This window comes from Myxocyprinus asiaticus, chromosome 25 (genome assembly GCF_019703515.2).
Source record: "Myxocyprinus asiaticus isolate MX2 ecotype Aquarium Trade chromosome 25, UBuf_Myxa_2, whole genome shotgun sequence".
In the NCBI taxonomy this organism is placed as follows: Eukaryota; Metazoa; Chordata; class Actinopteri; order Cypriniformes; family Catostomidae; genus Myxocyprinus; species Myxocyprinus asiaticus.
Genome location: NC_059368.1, coordinates 13,560,481 through 13,583,952, shown reverse-complemented (window position 1 = coordinate 13,583,952; position 23,472 = coordinate 13,560,481). Strand labels below are relative to the sequence as shown.

The following is a 23,472-nucleotide window of genomic DNA, read 5'->3' as shown; positions in this document are numbered from 1 at the left end:
CTGCTTCATGTCGTTGCTGTATGAAGTAGGGTGAAGATGGTAAAGTGGGACAGTCAAGCTTGAACCTTGTGTATCCATATGTATTTCCTTAAATGGTTAAAAATCTTTACTTAACTAATCTTTGAAAAGTAAACAATTAACTTTTTGAGGTTTTAAATTGATGATTTTACATTAGGATGTGTGGCAGAGATCATTTCATGGCCACTGGTGGGAAAAGCAATGGTCAAGCAAATGACAGAAATTAGGCTAAGCTAAAATGCTATTTCTAGCCATTTTACATGCACATGTTACCAGGCACGATCATATTTATTTATCAAGAAAATTCACGTTGGATCATAATTTATTTTTTTCTAGTAAGATCTTTGATATTAGGGAAAAATGTAGGCCTATGTTCTTCATCAAATTTAGAAGCTACATACTCTGACAGTACACGAATTCGCACGCAGAAACTATGCCTAAAAAAAAAAAAAAAAACAGTTTAAGATTTATGCATTTCAAATTCATAACAAATTGAATTGAGGAGGCTAATCTTTAATAAAATAAAATGTAAAAACTTTAATATTTTAAGTAGGCTGTATTAATTTAATTTAGTTAAACATTACACCGATTACACCTTAAATGTTTATTTTGCAGCCTTTAAGAGATTGAGATATGGCAAGTGCCATTCGTCAGTAGCGGGAACCATTTAATTACACAGTCACCTGTCTGTTATAAATCGAGATTTTACTCACTGTTGAAAAAAATCAGGAGGAACCTAAAATTAAAAGGAGAGAGAGAGAGAGAGAGAGAGAGAGAGAGAGAGAGAGAGAGAGAGAGAGAGAGAGAGAGAGAGAGAGAGGTGCGGTAGTTTGGGCATCTTTCCAGGACAGTTTTCACATTATGACTGCGAAGACGATGAAGAAAAAAACCGGAAACTTCTCATTAGAGTTTGACTGCAGTTCATGTGCCTTATGGGAATACTGACGGGAGAATCTTTTGAGACTAATGGACATTGTGCGAAATGATGGCAGCGGTTCATAAACTGAGACGACAATTCAGCAGCATTTCATACAGAACTTTTGAAGTCAGCCAAATCAGTGCTGAATGTTGATCCATGGAGAGCTAGTGGGTGCATAAAAGCGCACTTTCTAATGCAAAGTAGTTTTGCTGGATGTACTTTTTTACCATAGTTTTTTAAATTTTTATTTTATTTTTATCTGGTTTTACTTTTTAAGTTATGGCTCTATATTATTTTTACTTGAGTACTCTATTGGCTATGAACTTTCCTGGAGATATTTCTGGAGCAGGATCTTATGCTCCATACACTCATGTGGATCACAATCAGTCTGTACCAGCTGCAGAGAGTGGATCTAAGGTGACCAGTAGACATAGGTAAGATTTGAACTCTGAAGTTTATCTATAAAAGGGTTTCATACTTGAATTTGATTCATTATTAACTTTAAGTAAAATTTAATTCTGTCTGCCCGTTAATGGATATTAATTGGATGCTGGTCAGTTTGGTGTTGGATGGGCTTTTCCCAGATTTCCATTAATACTCTGTCACATTTTGTATTAATGTGAAATTTGTGAAAAAAAATATATGCATAAAAACATAAATAAAACTGCAATTGTGGCATTAATATTAATAAGTAATAGACTTTTAATACACTACAAAATTGTTCATCAGGTAACCTAAAAATGTGCTTCTTGTAACTATTATGACTGAATTAACCTGACTACATTAAGTTAAGCAAATGAAAGTAATTTTTAGGTCATGTCAGGTAGAAATAGTTCCTTAAATGGCTACTTTTTTACAATGTTCAGCAATCAAATTCAGTGTCATTGAACCTGTTACACATACAAATCCATTGTGTTATGTGGTGTGTGAAAAAGCACGTTTGGAGAGAGAGTTGAAGGAATAGCAACAGTTTTCATATCTCTGATCCTCACAATTGGGTCAGCTGTCCAAATATTGCATTAAGTCTTTTACCAGTGCTAATAAACATTCAGACTTTTCAGGATCACATTGTTGCCTGAGCATGTGTCACACGTGCCTTTTTCTTAAATTCAGCTGGCATGGTCACACTCCCTGTTGTAATTTTGTGCTCAGAATTATGGAACTCGAAAGGTTTTCAGTAAGGCTAAGAAAGCAAGGAGCCATGTGAGCTACTGTTGGACAGGTCTGCCGTTTTTTTGGCTTTACTGAGTCAGTGAATCAATGCATGTGCAATGGGATGATGGCCAATGGTGAACACCTTAAGTGCACTTATCCTGGCACTAGCACAGCCAAGTGGAGTAGAGGTTCTGCACTGTTTGGGAAGGAATGTGTTGGCCCTTGGCACAACTGTTTAAAGCTGTCTGTTTGAACTGTGTTGTGTTTTTACAGATGTGTGAAACATTATTCAACTTGTGGGATAGCCGAAAACGTCCTTATCTTAGTGTTCCACTATCTTGAATGGTCACAGCTGCGTTTGAATTTTTGATTGAGTTGTACTGTGTCTTGCATGCTACATTGTGCCTCATAAACAGCTGGTATGCACAACGCCAGATACGTTCTCTTTGTTAGTAGTTGCCAGTAAAATAAGCCTTTTTTAATTATTATTTGCTGAGCAATCTGTCATGAAGCTATTTCTCAAAAATACGTGTGTGATGCCTTAAAAGAGGCATTAATTGCTTTCCATAAAGTGTGAATTCTGTGAAAACTTCATAATGACAAAAATGTTGTTAGCTTCATCCTTGATGTAAAGTCTACAAATTTGTCAGTGGTCCTAGCAAACATGTGCAACATGTTTTGCTTGTTGAGTATGTATAAGCATCTAAACAGTTTTGCAAAACAGTTTGCTAAGCTCAGCTTTCACGGTAAACATCTAGTCTTTAAATCGGAAATACACACTTTTTTTAACATCTAAACCATAATTGCAAACATTTGTGAAATTGGATAGAAGTAAATATGATACGAGTGCAATGTAGGGACATTGACCAAGCCAGTACTAATATCTTTGTGTGGAGACACACTTTTTTCCATGTTAAATTCAGTATTGATATAAATTTCTCTGGTACTGAATTGTCCACATGAATGAATCCAAATTGTTGAAATGCTGCTATTGTTCCATGTGAAAAAGTCAGTAAATAAGGTTAGTGGAAGAAAACAGTGAGAGCTTCAAAAATTTGAATCTGACCTCTAGGCTTTAGGGTACAATTAGGCTCTTGATTGTGCACAAATCTGAAATTTAGGGTCACACTTAATGTCTATGGTGGTTTCCTCCCTGGCTAAACATTGCCTTACTTTTGCTGTATATGACTACTCTTACAATTATTTCTTTAAAAGCTCTGTTACTGCTTGAGATGTTGAAGTGATGCTCATTCTTGACAAATTGGGTACTGTGGATTTTTCCCTGTTAAGGGAAAGTGTTTATATTCAGCCCCTTAAAGCTGGATTTCCTCGAGTCTGAGGGGCACAGGCCTCACATTATAGCCTGGCACATTCATCTGGGCCTTGCTGTTTAAATTACCAACTTGTGAATTTTATTCTTGTATAAAATTATTTGTTGGCAAATGCAGTCTATCTGCTGCCTGGTTTAAAGTGTTGTAAAAAATACTAATTAGGTGAGTGTTTACAGGGAGAGCTCTTTCCAAAAATCTTATTTATACTGCTTGAGTCCAGCTGAACAACCATTCTCTGTTAAATGCCATGTGGTGAGAATACTTAGTATGAGGATGCTGTTGGACATTGAACTTTATTCTTAAAGCTGAAGTGTGTAATTTTTGGGATGTTAAAAATGTATTCTCCCACTCCAGTTTAAAGGGATAGTTCAACTAAAAATGAAAATTATCTCGTCATGTACTCACCCTCATGCAATCCCAGATGTGTTTGACTTTCTTCTGCAGAACACAAATGAAGATTTTTAGAAGAATATCTCAGCTCTGTAGGTCCATGTGCATGGTGGCCAGAACTCTGAATCTTCAAAAATCACATAAAGCCAGCATAAAAGTAATCCATAAGACTCCAGTGGTTAAATACATATCTTCTGAAGAGATATGATAGGTGTGGGTGAGAAACAGATCAATATTTAAATTTTTTTTTTTTTAAACTATATATCTTCACCTTTGACCAGCCTCGACTAGTAGGTGGTGATATGCATGAAGAATGCAAATCACCAAAAAAAAAAAGAAAAAAAGAAGAAGAATGTCGAAGTGAGGTTGGAGATTTATAATAATAAAAAATAAAAAGCACCCATGTTCAAGACATGGTTACGACACTGATTCCACCTACTAGACAAAGGTGCAGATTTATAGTAAAAAAGGACTTCACTATTGATTTGTTTCTCACCCACACCTATCATATCGCATCAGAAGACATGGATTTAACCACTGGAGTCTAAAGGCCATTCACACCAAGAACGATAACTATAACCATAACCATAAAGTTTTAAAAATCGTTCTAACTGTAAGAGAATAGCGGAGTCCACACCACAACTTCAACGATAACGACACAGAGCAAAGATATCGTTGGAATCACTTTCAGAGCATATTTTTTTCCAGCTGATGAATGATAAAATCATTGACAGCTAATCAAAATCCATCCAGCTTTAAAGGGCCCGTGCCGCAACGTGCACTCATCTTCAAAATAACTTATTCCAGCACCTGATTGCCACTTATTATTACACACGCGAATGAAATGGAAACTCTGCATTTTTCTTCAGTATTAACGGAGATGAATAAAAGGCACTGAGGCATACAATTACCTCAGGTATCCAGCGCTAATGTCGACAACATTGTCTTGTCTCTTTTGAAGTTGTTTGCGTCTTTTTTTCTTTTGGCTTCTTTGTGAAATGTAGAGCAGTAGCAGTTCATCTACATCCATTTTCTTGACTGTGAACATAACTTCAGCATGCGCTTAGAATTAGCAGAACGTTATCGTCCTTTGGTATGGATTCTAACAGTTATCGTTATAGTTATCTTTCTTGGTGTGAACGGGCCTTCACTGATTACTTCTATGCTGACTTTATGTGATTTTTGGAGATTTAAATTTCAGGTCACCATTCACTTGCATTGTATGAACCTACAGTGCTGAGATATTCTTCTAAAAATCTTTGTTTGTATTCTGCTGAAGTAAAAAAGTAATACACATCTCAGATGGCATGAAGGTAAGTAAATGATGAGAGAATTTTCATTTTTGGCTGAACCATCCCTTTAATATGCAGAGAGGGCTACAATTAGGCCATTTGTGGGTTGATTTCTCCAAAAAGTGCAAACAATGTGTCTCTGTGGTGAGACATTGCTCGGTTTGTTTGAGCCTCCCGATCAGCCCGACACAGCAGGATTGGCTCAACCAATGGTGTAAGTTCGGGGCGGGACTATCTATTTGTCCAACCAATGGAAGATAGGTGGAGTGTTCAGGAAACCTTTTTTTTTAAAAATAGTGGCACAGAAATGACACACTTCACCTTTAAGAGTGTTCTGAAGCAAAACGGACTATGTAAATGTGAGACAGAGAAGCCAGTGTGACTCCAAAGTATTTGTTTACTTTTGATCTCTCAAACTTTATAAAGCGGAGAACCACACTGCTATTTCCTGTTTTCTAAGTTCCATGAGCTTTAGTATACATGGACCCAGGCCCTTCTTCCAAACTACCACCTAAGAACAAAACTGAAACAATGGCTCACTGTTTACACTTTTAGTTGGTCCCCCCAATTCCACAGTTTTATGCATGTGCCCTATTTAATGCAATTCCATAGCCAACATTTCTATGAAGCATTATGAGTACATCAAGAACTTTGCACTTCATTGATTAATGTTGAATTATTTAATAAATTCCATAGGAGTGTACAGGTTCATGCCTAATTGCTCATATTTTCCATTGTCTTGAAAAGGACATATGGTATGTTGTCAATATAATTAAAATCATAACAATAATGTAAAACTGAAGTTCTCTTTTGATCACATCCCTCATCCCAGCTCACATGCACAGTAGATTACATGTGTATTCATAAATATTTCACAAACAAAAACAAAATGTTTATTTTTGATCATGCACTATCAAAACTTTATTTGATATTATCCACAAAAACACACACAAATCTCCCGATCTCATCTGAGACTTTGTGTGTGTAGAGTTTGAAAGGCACAGTCATCTGTGGTAAACTTTTGTACTCTCAGTGTCTGGGCCCCATGTGTTTGTATGTGAGCATTTGCAGTTGATGCAATGAGACATTCCTGTCTCAGCAGTGCTCATGATAACGAATGACTAACCAGGCTCAATGAGTTATTGTAATGAACGAGAAGCTTTGGATTTCAGCCTGGTTTCGATCCTAACTAAACAAGCTCCATGAGAATAATAGCACTACTTATCACTCTAATCAGAAAATATGTTTTTAAATCAGGGGTAGCTTTTTCCACCTGAGATCTATCGCTAAAATAAAACATTTTCTTTCACATAAAGAATTGGAAATTGTGATCCACTCACTTATTACATCAAGGTTAGACTATTGTAACTCATTGTACACTGGTCTCCCCCAAAATGCATTACCCCGCCTACAGTTAGACTTTTAACAGGGTCAAGAAAGAGGGATCACATTTCCCCGGTTTTAGCATCTCTACACTGACTTCCTGTGAAATTCAGGGTTGATTTTAAAATTCTGATTTATGTCAACAAGGCACTATCTGGTCTCACGCCCCAATATATCAGTGACCTTCTGCTCCCTTACTCTGCCACCAGAGCGCTCAGGTCTTCAGATCAACTTTTATTGAGGGTTCCTCGTTGACGCTATAGATCTAAGGGTGACCGTGCCTTTTCTGTGATAGGTCACAATCTGTGGAATTGTCTCCCTTTCCATGTGAGGTCATCTTCATCATTAGCCATTTTTAAATCTTTTTTGAAAACTTATTTTTATTCTGTAGCTTTTGAATAGATCTTTGAATAGTTTGAAATGGATAAAAACATGATGCTGTATTTATTTGTATTTATTTATTTATTTTATTATGTTTTATATTTAACTTTATATCAATCTGTTTTTATTTCACTCTGTCGTTATTTATTTGTTTGATCTGTAAAGCACTTTAGGTCAACTTCTGTTGTTTTAAATGTGCTCTATAAATAAAGGTTGACTTGATGACTTAAATCATACAACACTCAGTGAAGTTGGGGAAGCTATGGTTTTTAAATCTGATCTAACTTGAAGACATAGTAGAATATCTAAAGATCTTTTGTTAACAATATTAAAATAGTTTTGGAATAATGTATTTATTAAATTAAGTAATTAAAAATGCTGTCTACTCTGTTCCCAGTGCCCATTTTCCATGCCTCTATGCAGACAGCTATAGATCTCTGAACAGGATGGGGATATCCCTGCCCTCATTCCCTCAAATGTTGGGCGGATGTCTAAAATAGGGCTGGCGATATGGCAAAAAAATAAAATCTCTCTCTTTTTTTTTCTTTTCTCGATTAGATTTTTCAGCTGTACTCCAACATGATTAAAATTGCATGTTCCTTATTAGAATGGAAGGCAACCTGTTAGAGAAATCCAAGTTCTTTTCATTATAGGAAACAAAGGTGTGCAAGAAAAATGCACACAAAAAAGTGCACCACACAGAAAGATGTCAACATAGTGTTACTGTAAAAAAAAAAAAATCTAATAAATCTAGATGTTCAGAAATAATAGAATAAAATAAGAAAACTGCAAAAAACTTCTTAGCCAATATAGGTATTAATTTTATTGAATGCAGAGCTACTTCAGCCACTTTATCATCCCATCCATCTTAATAAAATCTTGGAGAGCAAGGCGAGGCCCTTTCTTTTGTGAGGCCCGTTACATATAGTGTTGCCACTTTTGAAATTTTAAAATAAGGGACACTTAAATCACAGCACCTAACCACATCCTCCACAGTTTTAGCAATAAATGCGTTGAGTTAATATGCGTTATTAATAAAAATTGTATACCCTTTCTTATATGCTGAAATTAGAACTTTCCTGACCCCTGACTTATATATATATATATATATATATATATATATATATATATATATATATATATATATATATATATATTATATGTTAAAAATATATTTATTTTTATCTTTTCAATTATTTGTCTCCTTTATCTTATTTATGTATATATTTTGGTTGATTTATACGTATTTTTTTCTTCCTTCACCTGTACTTGTCTTTATGATTCAGTGATTGTATTCATACATTGTTTAATCTTATTGAACATTTATATAGAAAAAAAATCCACAGTTTTAGCACCATTTGTGGACTTTTCGGACGGTCCTTTACCCACCATAGGCACATTTTCCAATTTATATCAATCTTAAATTAGCGATCTGGAACGATTTCACCGTGACGCCATCTGACTAGCTTAAATACGGGACAAATTGATTCGATACGGGACGCATAATTTTATCTTTAAATATGGGACGATCCGGTATTTTATGGGACGGGTGGGAACCCTAGTTACATAGCAATATAGCAAAGGCCGGTACTGCTCAGAGCCAAAAAGGAGTTTGAAACAATTCGGTATACAATGGTATACTGTTTGCAAACATTCAGACACCAACCACACTGCTGTGTGAGGCATTTAGAGGAACATTCTAATACGAGGGCGCACAAGACTACATGTAAAACCTTAAAGGAATGTTCCAGGTTCAATACAAGTTGAGCTCAATCAACAGCATTTGTGGCATAATATTGATTACCACAAATTAATTTCGACTAGTCCCTCCTTTTCTTCAGGGTTGGGGAGTAACGGAATACATGTAACGGGATTACGTATTTAAAATACAAAATATAATTAGCTGTATTCCACTACAGTTACAATTTAAATCATTGGTAATTAGAATACAGTTACATTCAAAAGTATTTTGATTACTGAAGAGATTACTTTGTATTTTATTGTCATTTGTTTCATTTAATATTTAATCCTTTCAGATGGAAAACATTTATACATATAAATGATGCGATCCAAAGTGCATTTGAACAGCGGTGAAACACTTTCTTATGATGTGTTACATTCATACGAGCAGACAGAGGAAGTCTGGGGCAGAAGAAATATAAATAATTTGTCAGCTTTACGCTAAGCTAAAATGCTATTTCTAGCCATTATACATGCACATGTTACCAGGCACGACCATATTTGTTTATCAAGAAAATTCACGTTGGATCGTAATTTCTTTTTGTCTAGTAAGATCTTGGATATTAGGGCAAAAATCTTATTTTTGATAATAATTTTTGTATTTTCCTGTAAAAAAATCTAAAAATCCTTAAAACAAGATCAGTTAGATTTATCTTGTTTTAGAAACGACACTGCATAAGATATTTAGGGTTTTCAGAGAATGTATTTTTAACACGTGTATTTTGTCTTACTGTACTGGCAGAATTTTTATAGTGAAAACAAGTGAAAAAATCTACCAGTGCTGAAGAAGTAATCCAAAGTATTTAGAATACGTTACTGACCTTGAGTAATCTAATGGAATACGTTACAAATTACATTTTACAGCATGTATTCTGTAATCTGTAGTGGAATACATTCAAAAGTAACCCTCCCAACCCTGCTTTCACTGGAACCAAGCAAAAATCTTGGTTCTACTGAGGCACGTACAATGGAATTCAATGGGGGCCAATTTCTGAACATTAAAATACTCACTTTTTCAAAAGAATAGCCACAAGACATAAAGGATATGCATGTAAAAATGATTTTAGTGTGATAAAAATCACTTACTAACTTTGTCTGTGTAAAGTTGATTCCTTTTGTAGACTAATTAAACAAAAATATTGCATGACATATTCTTGGAAAATGTCTCTACGCGACCGATTTTACAGATGTACGTAAGTTTGCACCAGCTTGCTAATAACTCTGCATGCCAGTGTGTTCATGTTGACCTATTTTAACTGACTGAATAGGAATGAACTGTCGGCCTCAAAGTAGGTGGAGCTCCAGGTCACACCTACTGATAATGTGGACCAGTGGCAGTAAGAAGGTGTTTAGCAACCGGTACAAAGTTTTCCTGAAATTTTTGCGCCGGCGAGCTGTTATGAACCCCCGAAAGGAACTCCAAAACACCTTCATTTTGGCCAGATTTTGCTCTAAAGGACATCACACCCATTAATCCTTCAATTTCATACGAAGCATGCCGGGACCTTAAAATGAAGACAGAAGACTTCTACCTTTCCTTCTACCATTTGAAATAAAGTCGAAAGGAACAGTCCAAAAATGAAAATTCAGTTATTTTTTCCTCACTTATGTTGTTCCCAACCTGTACGACGTTTTACTGTGAAACAATAAATTCTATATTTTGAAGAACCTTCATGCAGTTTTTCATTACGACATCAGTTCTTCATGACCACTCCAGAAATTATTTATTTAAAAGAAAAAACACTATAAAAGTAGTCCATTTAGCTTGTGCACTATATTCCAAGTCTTCTGAAGCCATATTATACCTAAGCAATTTTTCATTGATAATCTTCCCCTTCAGTGAGCTGTTAATCCAATTCAAGAGCCACTGTGACTGAATAATTGGGTCAATTTAACTCGAGAACCAGATCAACCAGTTCATTGAAAAGAACCAGCTCAATTTGTTCATGATTTGTTTCATTTTGGGGTGAACTGTTTATTTAATAAGTATAATTTTCCAATGCTTTTGGTTGTATATTCATCTACAGGAACTGGTGTGCATACGTAGTGACACGGACTGTAAGCTGTGTAATGGAAGATGGGGTCGAGACCTATGTGAAACCTGAATACCAGCGCTGTGCTTGGGGCCAGTGTTCTCATGTGGTTTTGTAAGTATTTTTGCGCATCTTTGAGCAAAAACACATTTGAATTGCTTTGATTTACTCTTAGTCTACACTTAGTATTATGACAAACTAGAAAAGTCTGGCCCATGTCCCTCTCTAAACTGGACGCATGCCCACCAGAACTATGTGCGGAATGAGATGGGAGAGGAGTTGAGACTCAACAGAAATCTGTCTCGATGAAATTGTCTATGAGACATGAACAAGACTGGATTCAGTAGTCTAAGGCAGAGGTGCCCAAACTTTTTCCTACGAAGGGTCAAAAATCAAACTTGACTGAGGTCTGTGGGCCAATGGTAAAAGTTGCATTATAAGAAATGAACCATGAACCCTTACATGGTTCATATGAGGGGCATTTTTTTACCTTTACAAAGGTAATTTGTTTTAGCCTTATAAAATGACTCTGTCTTCCTTTTATGTCAAATACTTTCATATAAACAATTCAATTTTAAAATGGCATGTTTCAATAATTACAAAATTGCATGACCTCTGCATTGCATAATGTGCATTGTTACTGAAACAACATTTTTTTTCTCATTCACATATTTCCAATATGTTGGCTATTAAATGAACATAGCCTACAAAACTAATGAACCAATGCACAGGAGTAGATGACAGCATTTTTCCAGATTTGGAATGAGTAGCTTATAAAAAAAAACTTAGCAACTCCTTCATGCCAGTTTAATAAAACAAAAATAAACATTTAACAATTAACAGTAGTCAGAGATATGATTCATACAGTGGTAAATGTTCTGTAAAATTAATATTGTAACATTAGTAATGCTTTGTTTAACATCAAGGCTATTTAATACATCCAGATATTATTTTTGTTAATATTTTTATTAATTACATTGTAATTTTAGCACGAGAGCACTACATCGAACTAGAGTGAGAGAAGCGGTGTGCCCCACTGACACAGCAATATCTGCAGAATGGACAGCAACAAATAATGTCCAGAGAAAATAAAATGAAGATTGCACTGTATGTATTTTATAACTATATCAGTGCCAGATGGGCTGGTTTGAGTATTTCTGTAACTGCTGATGTCCTGGGATTTTCACACACAACAGTCTCTAGAATTTACTCTGAATGGTGCCAAAAACAAAAACAATCCAGTTCTGCGGACGGAAACGCCTTGTTGATGAGAGAGGTCAACACAGAATGGCCAGACTGGTTAGAACTGACAAAGTCTACAGTAACTCGGATAACCACTCTATACAATCGTGGTGAGAAGAATATCATCTCAGAATGCTATTCTGAGATGCTGGTTGGCGCTGTTATGGCGGCACGAGGGGGACCTACGCAATATTAGGCAGGTGGTTGTAATGTTGTGACTGATCAGTGTATATGGCAAGGCGGGCCAAATCAAAGGTCATCTTGGGCCAACTTTGGCCTGCAGGCCCTGGTTTGGGCATCTCTGATCTAAGGAAAAGTGTTGTTTTATCTGTTAAAGTGCCAAAAAGTTACTTGTAACGTTGTTGTTGTACTCATTGTTTGTTTGTAAATACATTTCAGTTGTACGTCCAAGAGGAAGTGCCCATTTAAAAAAAAAAATCTCATTAAATCTCAAATTTACCTAAGAGCTTTAAAGAAAGCCATAAAATCCCCTATAAAATACAGAAGCCATATCATAAGTATGTATGGGGTATAAACAATGTTCTAACAATAGTAACAACTGCACTTGAAAGTTGAGTAAGCTGAGTTCAGAACAGCATACTACCCATACTACTAATACTTCTTCTATTACTATGTCTGTCTATGGCAGAAATAGTAAGAGTAGTATGGTAGTATGCAATTCCAAACTCAGTCTAAGACTCACAATAAGCTTGCCAGAACAAAGTAAACATTTCCAAGGATTTTAATGATGTTTCATTTATTTGTATTGAGAGCTTAGACTGAATAAAATAACAAAAACAAGCCCAGAAACAACAGCTCAAGAAAGGAGAACAGGCGTTTATTGTACTTTGTTGCCTAGAGTTCTGATCTTTTGAAAAGCGATACATCACCAAGAATATAATAGGAATAGGATAAATATTTTTTGTCTGCTACTTGAGCAGTAGCATTAGGGACTCTGGTTAACCTCGAAAGATTATTAAATTAAAATTGATTGCTTTAACTGTCAGTTTGCATAAAAAGTTCAGCACTTCAAAAGTACACATATGACGGTATAGTTAACCAAAAATGAAAATTCTGTCATCATTTACTCACCCTCATGTTGTTCTAAACTCGTATGACTTTCTTCCGTGGAACACAAAAAGAGATGTTAGGTACATCTCAGTCACCATTTACTTTTATTGCACATTTTTATTATACAATGAAAGTGAATCATGACTGATGCTATAATACTATAGTGCATTCTTGCTAGAACTGAACATTATGAAATACCTCGCACCACAGGTATCGGACTTACAGAAAACCAAGGTACAAGGTTGCCTATAAAATGGTGACAGAGTTGGAATGGAAGTGTTGTCATGGCTATTCAAGTGAAGATTGCAGTGATGGCCCTGGTGGTTCCTCTGTCACACAGGTCAACACAAGCAGACCTACTTCTACATCTGGGTCCAACACAGGACGTGGCCAGAGTGGTGAAGCAGGTATGGCATTACACAAAGAAATGTTTTGGGGTCAGTGCAAGTTAAACTAAATCAAAAGCGTTTGTAGCATAATGTTGATTGTCACAGAAAATAATTACAACTTGTTCCTCATTTATTTAAATCAAAGCAAAATTTGAAGTGAATTGGGCCAGTCCAAAAATGTTAAATTAAATAATGTTTCAAAAGTATAGCCATAAGACGTAAACGTTAAACACGTTAACAATATTTTAGTCTGATAAAATCACTTAGGCCTACAGGGTTTACCAGCGAGATGCCGTCATGGTAACAAAGTTGTAATACTGGATATAACTTTACATATGCTGTTTTATCACACTAAAATCTTGTTAACACCTACAATGTTTACACCTTGTGGCTATACTTTTGAAACAACGTGTATTTTATGGTTAAAGACTGGCTCCATTCACTTCCATAGTAAGTGCCTTACTGTAATTTGTGCTTTTTTTTTTATATATATATATAAAAAAGGGATGTCAAAATTATATTTTGTGGTAATCAAAACATTGTTTCACAAATGCTGTTGATTGAGCTTAACTTGTATTGAACCCAGAACATTCCTTTAAAACAAGATGAAAAACAGTCATGAATTTGCCTCTATAAATGTTAAAGGTATGGTTTAGCCAAAAACAACATTTCTGTCATTTACTCATCCTCATGTTGTTCCAAACCTGTATGACTTTATTTCCTCTGTGGAACACAATAGGAGATGTTAGGCAGACAACCTCAGTAACCATCATTTATCCTTTTTTTCATACAATAAAAGTGAATGGTGACTAAGTTTTTCAATCACATTCTGCCTCACTTCTCCTCTTTGTTCCACAGAAGAAAGTCATACAGGTTTGGAACAACATGAGGGTGACTAAATGAGGACAGTATTTCATTTTGGAGTGAACAGTTCCTTTAAATAATTTACTTTCTTTTAAATTTCTTTGGCAAAGTGTGCAGAAATTGAAACGGTGATCAATTTCCTTTGTAGCGAGAGGTGACAATGACATAATTAGACAACTTGAGGAACAGATTCAGAGCTTGAATAAAGACCTTCACAACCTCCAGTCCACCCTCCACAATATGAATAAGAATATACACAAGGAGTCTCAAAGGGAAGTCATTAGTAGTGGAAACAATCTGGCTGATGCTGCCAAGCCAGGAATAACGGAGACCATCCACAGCATCCAAACAAAACTGGACATGCTGGACAACATGACACAGGTCCATGACAAGACCCTCATAAGCATCAACAATCACCTTGTGGGTGGCAATGGAATTGGAAATGAATTAGACGTTCGCTATGGCACATTAAAAGAGGAAATTCTCAGGGAACTGGAACGGAGGGTGACGCTGTCGTGCTCAGCCTGTCATAATGGAGTGGAGGGCATACAGGAACAACAGCAAGAAGACAGAGAGAGGATCCGAGCTCTGGAGAAGCACATCAATGTGATGGAACAGCACCATCTTCAAACGGTAGAGATGCTTGAGAGGGAACTATCTCACTCTCAGAGTTGCTGTGATTCATTAACTGATCTGGACAGGAGGGTTGGTGCCATGGAGAGAAAGGCTAGTTCCACTGCAGAGGCGTATGATATTCTTAGAGGACGTCTTGAGAAAGAGTTGAGAGGAACAGGTGGAAATGGAGGCCGGGGAACAGCATTTGATGAAAAGCTGAATGGTCGTCTTAGAGACTTAGAGAGAAGATTGAATGGGACTGTGAGAAAAACAGAGCAAAAATGCTCCCATACTGAGACAAGTATGAAGGAGTTTGTTCAGCGAGAAATCAATCAGATCAAGAACTCTATCCTCAGTCGAAATGATGATCACGGTTATAGAATATCTACCATGGAGACAGATGTCCAAGATTTGAGAGATTCTGTCAATGATCACAAAAATAATCTGGAACAGTTGGGGAACAAAACATCCAATCTCGACAGCAGGCTTAAGTCGATGATTAATTTGTGCACAGAGACATGCAGTCCAAAAGGGAGTGAGACAGCAGATACTGTGAAAAGCCTGGAATGGAAAGTCATTGCCAATGAGGAGGACATTAAGAAGTTTGACACCAAGCTAAAGGACTTAAGTGTGTCTGGTGACTCCTTAATGAACCGTATTATAGATCTAAGCCATGATGTTGACAAAATCAAGGATTTGACAGGAGACAATGGAGAGCACTTCAACAAAATTGTCATAGATGTGGAGAATCTGGGACATGATTGTGATGTATGCAGTTCAATAGATGGTGAACTTCGTATGATAAGAAACATAACCAGCAATGCTTTTAACACATTCCAGGGAGAAATTACAGACTTGCGCAAAAAAGTAGACGCTGATGAATATGATTGCTCGCAAGTATGCTCAAATCTGCAGGAGGAAGTGGGTAAACTCAAAGAAGAGGTTGAGAAATGCACAGGGCAATGCGAGATTAGCATGGTCGACCATCAGAAAAAAATAGATAATCAAAATACTGTAACACGCAAACTTGGAAAAGACCTCAAGTCCATTCAGGGTGAGTTTACAGGGGTAATCCAAACATTCAGCTCCATCAATGACACTCTGAATAGTCTCAGTAACACCATAAAGAGGCACAACAACACTATTTCCATTCTCGATACGTATAAGGACAAACTCAACTCTGAGTTAGATCAGATCCAGGAGGATTTGAACAAGCATATAGACAACAGTAAAGGGCGCTTTGATGGTATTGGGCATGATATCAGTAGCTTTAACAGCAACATGATGATTGAAATGGGTGAATGCAAGCATTCTCGAGATGGGTTGGAGAAGAGGCTCTTGAAGATGGAGCGTGTCTGCAGCAGATTGGATTCTTTATCAGAGAACCTTCAGAGGATCAAAGAGGGCTTGAACAAGCATGTCACTGGGCTTTGGACATGTGTCAATGGGCTAAACTCCACAGTGATCTCTCATGGTGAGGCCATCAACAGCATTCAGAACATTCACATAGAGAACATTCATGGCATGAACAACCTCAACTCTTCCATACTGCATGTTCTCAAGGAGTTTCAGACCTTCACTGACCAGGACTTTACTGGTAAGTTCCTATTAGATGTTTGCTGCAAAGACAACCCCAATTACACAAATCTTTTCACATGTACATTTAAATCTGTTTGTGTCTAGACAAAAAAAGTTGTATGTTGTGTCAAAATAATATTTTATGACTCATCTCAGTGTCTCTGCATGTAAAAAAAAAAAAAGAAGAAGAAAAAGTATGGGTAAAAGTAGGGATAATTTGTGTCAATTATACATGATACAATGTAAAGTATAAATTTGATGTCAGTAATGACAAATCTAACATTTTTGGGAACAGAACATTTTCAATTGTCTTTGAATGTAACGCGCTTTGGACCAATCCTCAGGACCTCCTGGACTACCTGGTCCAAAAGGAGAGAAAGGATCCAAAGGGCCACCAGGGCCAAGGGGACCTCCAGGCCGAGAAGGACCACAAGGGAAAGTAGGGCCAATCGGACCCCCAGGTAAATATATGAAAAACTGGATAGAGTAAGGTTTGTAAAGACCAACTTTGATGTTGGCTTGGCTTGACAAAGCCTTGTCTAAAAATGTAAACTAGTTTTAAAAGTTTGAAGGTTGATGGTTATACAGACATTACAGTAAAACAAACAGCCAGCTAGCTAGATACCAAAGAATTTTTCACCCAAAAATTCTCATTTACTCACCCTCATGATATCTCAGGTGTACATGACTTTCTTTCTTCACCAGAACACATTTGAAGAAAATTAGAAAAATATCTTCGCTCATTAGTTCCTTAAAATGCAAGTGGATTGTGATCCTATTTTTGAAGCTCCAAAAATCACAGACAGTCAACATAAATGTCATCCATATGACACCAGTTGTTAAATTAATGTCTTCTAAAGCTACACGATCACTTTTGGTGCAAAAAAGATAAATATTTAAGTACTTTTTAACTATAATCCAATGCTTCCGAGAGGGTGGAGTTCAAGCGGTCTCTCGTGTGACATATTTGCTCTGTCATGATACAGAGGGGTGAGGCCCTCATTCTCCACACGGTTGAGACATCCAGGATAAGCACACAAACACACCATTGTGAGTAAATAATCAGATAAATACAGATCTAAACCAAAGCCAACCAAGCTACTGTACAGTGTTCCTCCTTCTCACTTGTAAACAGCGCTGCTCTTCCGGCTGTGATGCACGTGCCTCAGTTCTTGCGTGTTTCAAATGCCAATGCGATTACGTCACACGCTTGTACCGCTGCTGACCAGAAGCATGATTTAGAATTTTAAAAAAAAACGTAAATATTTATCTTTTTCACACCAAAAGCAATCGTGTCTCTTTAGAAGACATTCATTTAACAACTGGTGTCATATGGATGATGTTTAGTCTGACTGTCTGTGATTTTTGGAGGTTCAAAAATCTGATCACCATCCACTTGCATTTTAAGGACCTACTGAGTGAAGATATTTTTCTAATTTTCTTCAAATGTGTTCTGGTGAAGAAAGAAAGTCATACACACCTGGGATATCACGAAGGTAAGTAAATAATGAAAGAATTTTCATTTTTGGGTGAACTATACCTTTAAAGGTGGTTTTACACGGGACAAGGTCACTGCACATTCCCTATTCGTTTTCAGTGAGAGAGAGGCGGCAAAATGGAAGCGGCAGTCAAAGCGGAGCCTCTTTCCAAGCTTGTTCACGAGAATCATGACACTTTGTTGTACACGACTGCTTGCGGTGCACACCACGCAGGATAAAAATATATTATCTTTCTGCGGCTGCCGCTTGTCACAGACCAATCAGAGTTGAATTTATCCACAACCAATAAAACGACATTTCGCTTTTATGTACAACCCCAATTCCGAAAATGTTGGGACAGTATGAAAAATGCTGATAAAAACAAAAAGGATTGATTTGTAAATTATATTCACCCTTTGCTATATTGAAAGCTCTACAACTAAACATTATATGATGTTTTACCTTGTGAATTTCATTGTTTTTTTAATGTACAATAATTTAAAATCAGATAATTGCAACACACTCCAAAAAAGTTGGGACAGGGGCAATTTAAGACTAATAAAAATTTGATGAGTTAAAATAACAAGGCAATGTGAAACAGGTGATGTTAAACATGTGAGGTAATCGTGTTATAGTATATAAGGAGCCTCCAAAAACAGCCTAGTCCTTCAAGAGCAAGGATCATTCGAGACTTGTCAATTTGCAGACAGATGCTTCAGCAAATAATCCAGCACTTTGAGAACAACGTTCCCCAAAGACAAATTGGAAGCATTTTGGGCATCTCACCCTCTAATGCACATTATAGTTAAAAGATTCAAGGAATATGGTCAAATCTCGGTGCATAATGGGTAAGACAAAATCACTTCTGAATGCATGTGATCTCTGATCCCTCAGACATCACTGTTAAAAAAACATCATTCATTTGTAATGGATATCATGAACATGGATTTGGGATTACTTTAGTAAATATTTGTTAGTCAACACCATTCAACACTGCATCCACAGGTGCAAGGTAAGCCTACTATGCAAAGAGGAAGCCCTACATCAACACTGTCCAGAAGCGCTGCTGACTCCTCTGGGCTCGGTCTCATCTTAGATGGAAAGTAGAACAGTTGAACTGTGTTTTTGAACGGAGTCCACATTTCAAATAGTTTTTGAAAAACACTGCTGATGTGTTCTCCAGGCCAAAGAGGAAAAGGATCATTCAAGCTGTTATTAATGTCAGGTCCAAAAGCCAGTGTCTGTATGGGCCAGGGGTGTGTCAGTGCCCATGGCATGGGTAACTCACACATCGGTGAGGGCACCATTAATGCAGACAGATATGTACAAATTTTGGAGCAGCATATACTGCCATCCAGCACCATCTTTTCCAGGGAAATCCCAGAATTTTCATCAAGACAACTTCAAACCACATACTGGCCGAATAAGCAGAGAGTGCAGGAGCTAGATTGGCCTGCCTGCAGTCCTGACCATCTCCAATTGAGAATGTGTGGTGCATTATGAAGCGCACAATACGGCAACGAAGACCCAGTACAGTTGTGCAGCTTAAGAGCATAATGGATGAATGGGGGAAAATTCCACTTTTTAAACTTCACAAACTTGCATCTTCAGCGCCTAAATGCTTAAGTGTTATTAGAATAAATGGTGATGTTTCACAGTTGTAAACACTCGACTGTCCCAACTTTTTTGGAGTGTGTTGCAATCATATGATCTGAAATTACTGTACATTAAATAAAATAAATAAATAAATTAAAAAAAAACAAAAAAAAAAATAATGAAATTCACAAAGTAAAACATCATATAATGTTTAGTTGTAGTGCTTTCAATATAGAAAAGGGTGACTATAATTTACAAATCACTACTTTTTGATTTATCTGCATTTTTCATACTGTCCCAACTTTTTCGGAATTGGGTTGTAGTCAAAAACAACATGTAGAAGAATAAACTCCCTGTTGCTGAATTTACTGACCTATATAACTATTCTTTGTTTACAGAGGCATAAATAGGAAAACAGCCTCATGGGAAGCTGTGAATGGACAAGTCGGTGTACCAGTTGAAAGCAGACTACAGAAACATGTATAGCTTATGTTTGGAAGATAAACGACGTGCGACGTATACAAACGGGCCATGGAACGTCTACATTAATATAAAAAAATAGCTTATTACAATATTTATAGTTATAAAAGATTTTATGAAAAAATAAGTGGCATTTTATTTATGTGCAATCACTTATATAACAACTAATACAATATTTACAGTAATTGACTCAAATACACAGTATTAGGGACTATGTTTAGGGACTAAACCAAACCAAATGTATGAAATAACAAATTGGCTTTGACAAGCTACAAATATAAGGAAATGTAAAAAAAGGAAAAGTCATGGAAACTGATAAAATCTTAAGTCATGGAAATGTATATAGTGAATATTATTTTCTTTAAATACATATTATGAAAATAAATAACATTTTCTAGTTTTCCTCTGCTTAAAAACATCTAATCAGCTAGATATTGCTCTTAGAGTAAAACTTACTTGCAAGCCAATTAATATTTAAAATGTCTCATATCTCTGTGTCTCCTTTATAGGCCTCAGAGGTGAACAAGGCCAGTATTTCCAGTTTTCTATTTTGCAATGGCAAATTTCTGTGTTATATTTTACTGTTTATATATGCAACTACTTCTGCTACGACTAATACAACAACTAATGAAAATATCGTAATTGTCTCTGCTAACCAGGACCTCCTGGAGAGGATGCCAACGTTCCAAGACTATCTTTCTCAGCAGCACTCACACGACCACAGGCCAATGCAGGCACTATTTTCTTCAACAAGGTCTTTGTCAATGAAGGAAATGTGTACAACCCCGATACAGGTATGTTATTGAAAATACGTAGTATGTAAATGTAAGACTCCTGTTAATTTGTTTAGGCTGGTTGTTATGCTTATGGCAACACTCTTAATCTGTTCTCTCCCAAATGTATTTTGACAGGAATGTTCACTGCACCAGTGAATGGGCGATACTTTTTCAGTGCCGTCTTGACGGGTCACAAGAATGTAAAGATTGAGGCAGTCCTGTCTAAATCCAATTATGGTATTGCTCGTGGAGATTCAGCTGGCTATCAGCCCGAGGGTCTAGAGAAACCCATGGCTGAAGCAAGACATACTCCAGGTTCCTTGGTCCTCTTCAACATCATACTCCCGCTGCAGGAGGGAGATACTGTCTGCATTGACCTAGTAACAGGTAAACTTGCCCACTCTGTTGAGCCCCTTACAATCTTCAGTGGCATGTTGCTCTATGAGGACACAGAAATATTATAAGAACCATCAAAGGAGATGTCAGATCAAAATTTGTATCTGGACAACTGGTGAAAATCCTCTTCAGAGACGTTTTTAAGAGCAGTTTGACATATTTTGGACTGAGATATTTTGGACTATGGACTGAGATTTTTTTATATGGTTACATTTTGTACGTATATTCTTGTATTGAAGGACAGATACTATTCATTAATATGAAGGGCACAAATGCAATTTATTTGTTGTTAATGGTACTACACCGATTAGGGCACCATTATCCCCTTCTCACCTTGAGACATTTATCAACCAACCACTAGTTTGGTCACTGCAATACACCTTAAAAAATAAAGTGCAAACCATAATACATACTTCAGAAGAATCTGTGTTTGATACTGTAGTGTGGTTTCATTTTATATTTAGGAGAGTTTACATTCTTAAAGGCTCCATTCAGTTTTTTTTTTTCTCCTTGACATGAATGCCATAAATACCACACATGATCTTTTCTATTATTCCCCCATTTCCTCTAAGTGTTATTCTTTCATATTTGTCATTTGTAAAATTTGTTAGTTGTAAAATAATTTTAGATGTGCCAGAGGCTATAGATCAGGAAGCCTCTCTAACCCATGCTTTGGTGACTATTCCAAAGAAAACCATCAAAGTTGTTTATGCTAGATGCAAAATGATTCCACCCTGGCTATATTTTTGTCTATGGGTTTTTATTTTCACTTCTCTTATTGCAGACTTTAACAGCTCAAAACCTGTATCTATGCCAGGAATGCATTTGTGTGACCTGAGCTGTCTTGTTGATCTATGCTTATTGCCTGGTGTTTTTTTGTTTTTTTTTAATACAGAGGGATTTAAAAGGACTTTGTGTTGATTGAACAGTGTAGTACTGTGGAACAAAACACTGACCATTCAGTCATTCAGTCAATTTTATCCTTCAAAAGAGAGGAATTACTTAAAAGATATTGATAAACATTACTTCAGAACGTTTTATTTTGCAGTAAGCCAGCTGATTTTCTTGATTTGGAACTGGGACCAGGTTACATCAGCTGGCCATTCATAACCTGAATTACACGTTCTCATCTGATGGTTTCATGTCCTCCTTACCTCTCACCACAGGCATTACAATGCAGTATAATAATACAGCAAATGAAGTATTTGACTATATTACGCTATCCAAAAAGTCCTCAGAACTGTATCAGCCCATTCTTTTTTTAATGATCACTAACTTACTCAAAGTACTCAGAGCACTGAAAATACAGTATAATTGCAATGGTGGTTTTAAATAAAAATATTTAATTTTACACAACTTTCATTTTTTTGTGGAGACGTTATTTTTCTCTTAACAGCCAAACAGATTTTTACTTTGCCTCCAGTGGTGTTTGAAAAAATATTTAAGTACTTTTTTTAAACTCTAAATCATGGTTCCGGTCAGGAGTGGTACGCGTGTGTGACATAATCACATTGGCATTTGAAACACGTGAGAACTGATGCACGTGCATCACAGACGGAAGTGCGGTGCTGTTTACAAGTGAAGAGGAGGAACGCTGTACAGAAGCTTGGTTGTAGAGGTCGACCAATATATCGGTTTTGCCGATTAATCGGCACCGTTAACAGATTTCTTGAACTATCAGTTATCGGCAAAAATCCACACCGATAGTTTTTCCCCATTGCTTCCGGTACTGGAGCGGCTGGGAATGGTCCACTGTCGTTATACAGTATGAGAGCCTCTAGAGGCTAAATAAAACAAATCATGTGTATTATGAAAATAGAGTATATGATTATAAATGATATTATATCATATGTTATTATACATTTATTAAAAAGATTACAATCATTACAAATTCTGTTATAAAAAATATTTTTGTCTGGTATTTCGAACATTAGGCACAACTTGTGAATGTAGGAAAAACAATGTCAGGGTAAATGAAAAAATAATACGCAGAAAACATTTTATTCAATTTTCAGTAGAAGAAAAAAGTTGCTATCCTCCTTTATGATTCATTAAAAAAACATTAAAACTACTTGTCTTTCTACTGTTTTGCATGTACACCTCTGTACTCTGTAAACTTTCACACAATCTACACATTTACATTCGAAGTTTTTATCATTTTCGGGACAAAATCCACAAGTGTCTGACTCGCAGGTTTCTGAAAACTACTGTAGATGCTGCAGACTGCAGTGGGTCATATGTGTTTCTGACATGTGAAAAACTTCTTTGAACTTTTTTCAAGAGTATACAGAGGTGAAATAAAATAGTTAATTAATATAAAATATTATCCTTCAATAACAGAGCAT

The 23,472-nt window shown here is 36.4% G+C and overlaps 1 protein-coding gene across 1 annotated transcript; it reads left to right on the top strand.

The window, feature by feature from the left end:
• The first annotated feature begins 906 nt into the window (after positions 1–906).
• emilin1a (elastin microfibril interfacer 1a) lies at positions 907–22,483 on the top strand. The gene is made up of 8 exons (XM_051655790.1): positions 907–1,371; positions 10,637–10,756; positions 13,166–13,362; positions 14,357–16,420; positions 16,746–16,862; positions 20,465–20,482; positions 20,615–20,749; positions 20,867–22,483. Exons 1-8 carry the CDS (start codon positions 1,217–1,219, stop codon positions 21,193–21,195), a joined length of 3,135 nt encoding a protein of 1,044 aa, XP_051511750.1. The 5' UTR covers positions 907–1,216; the 3' UTR covers positions 21,196–22,483.
• Positions 22,484–23,472: the final 989 nt, after the last annotated feature.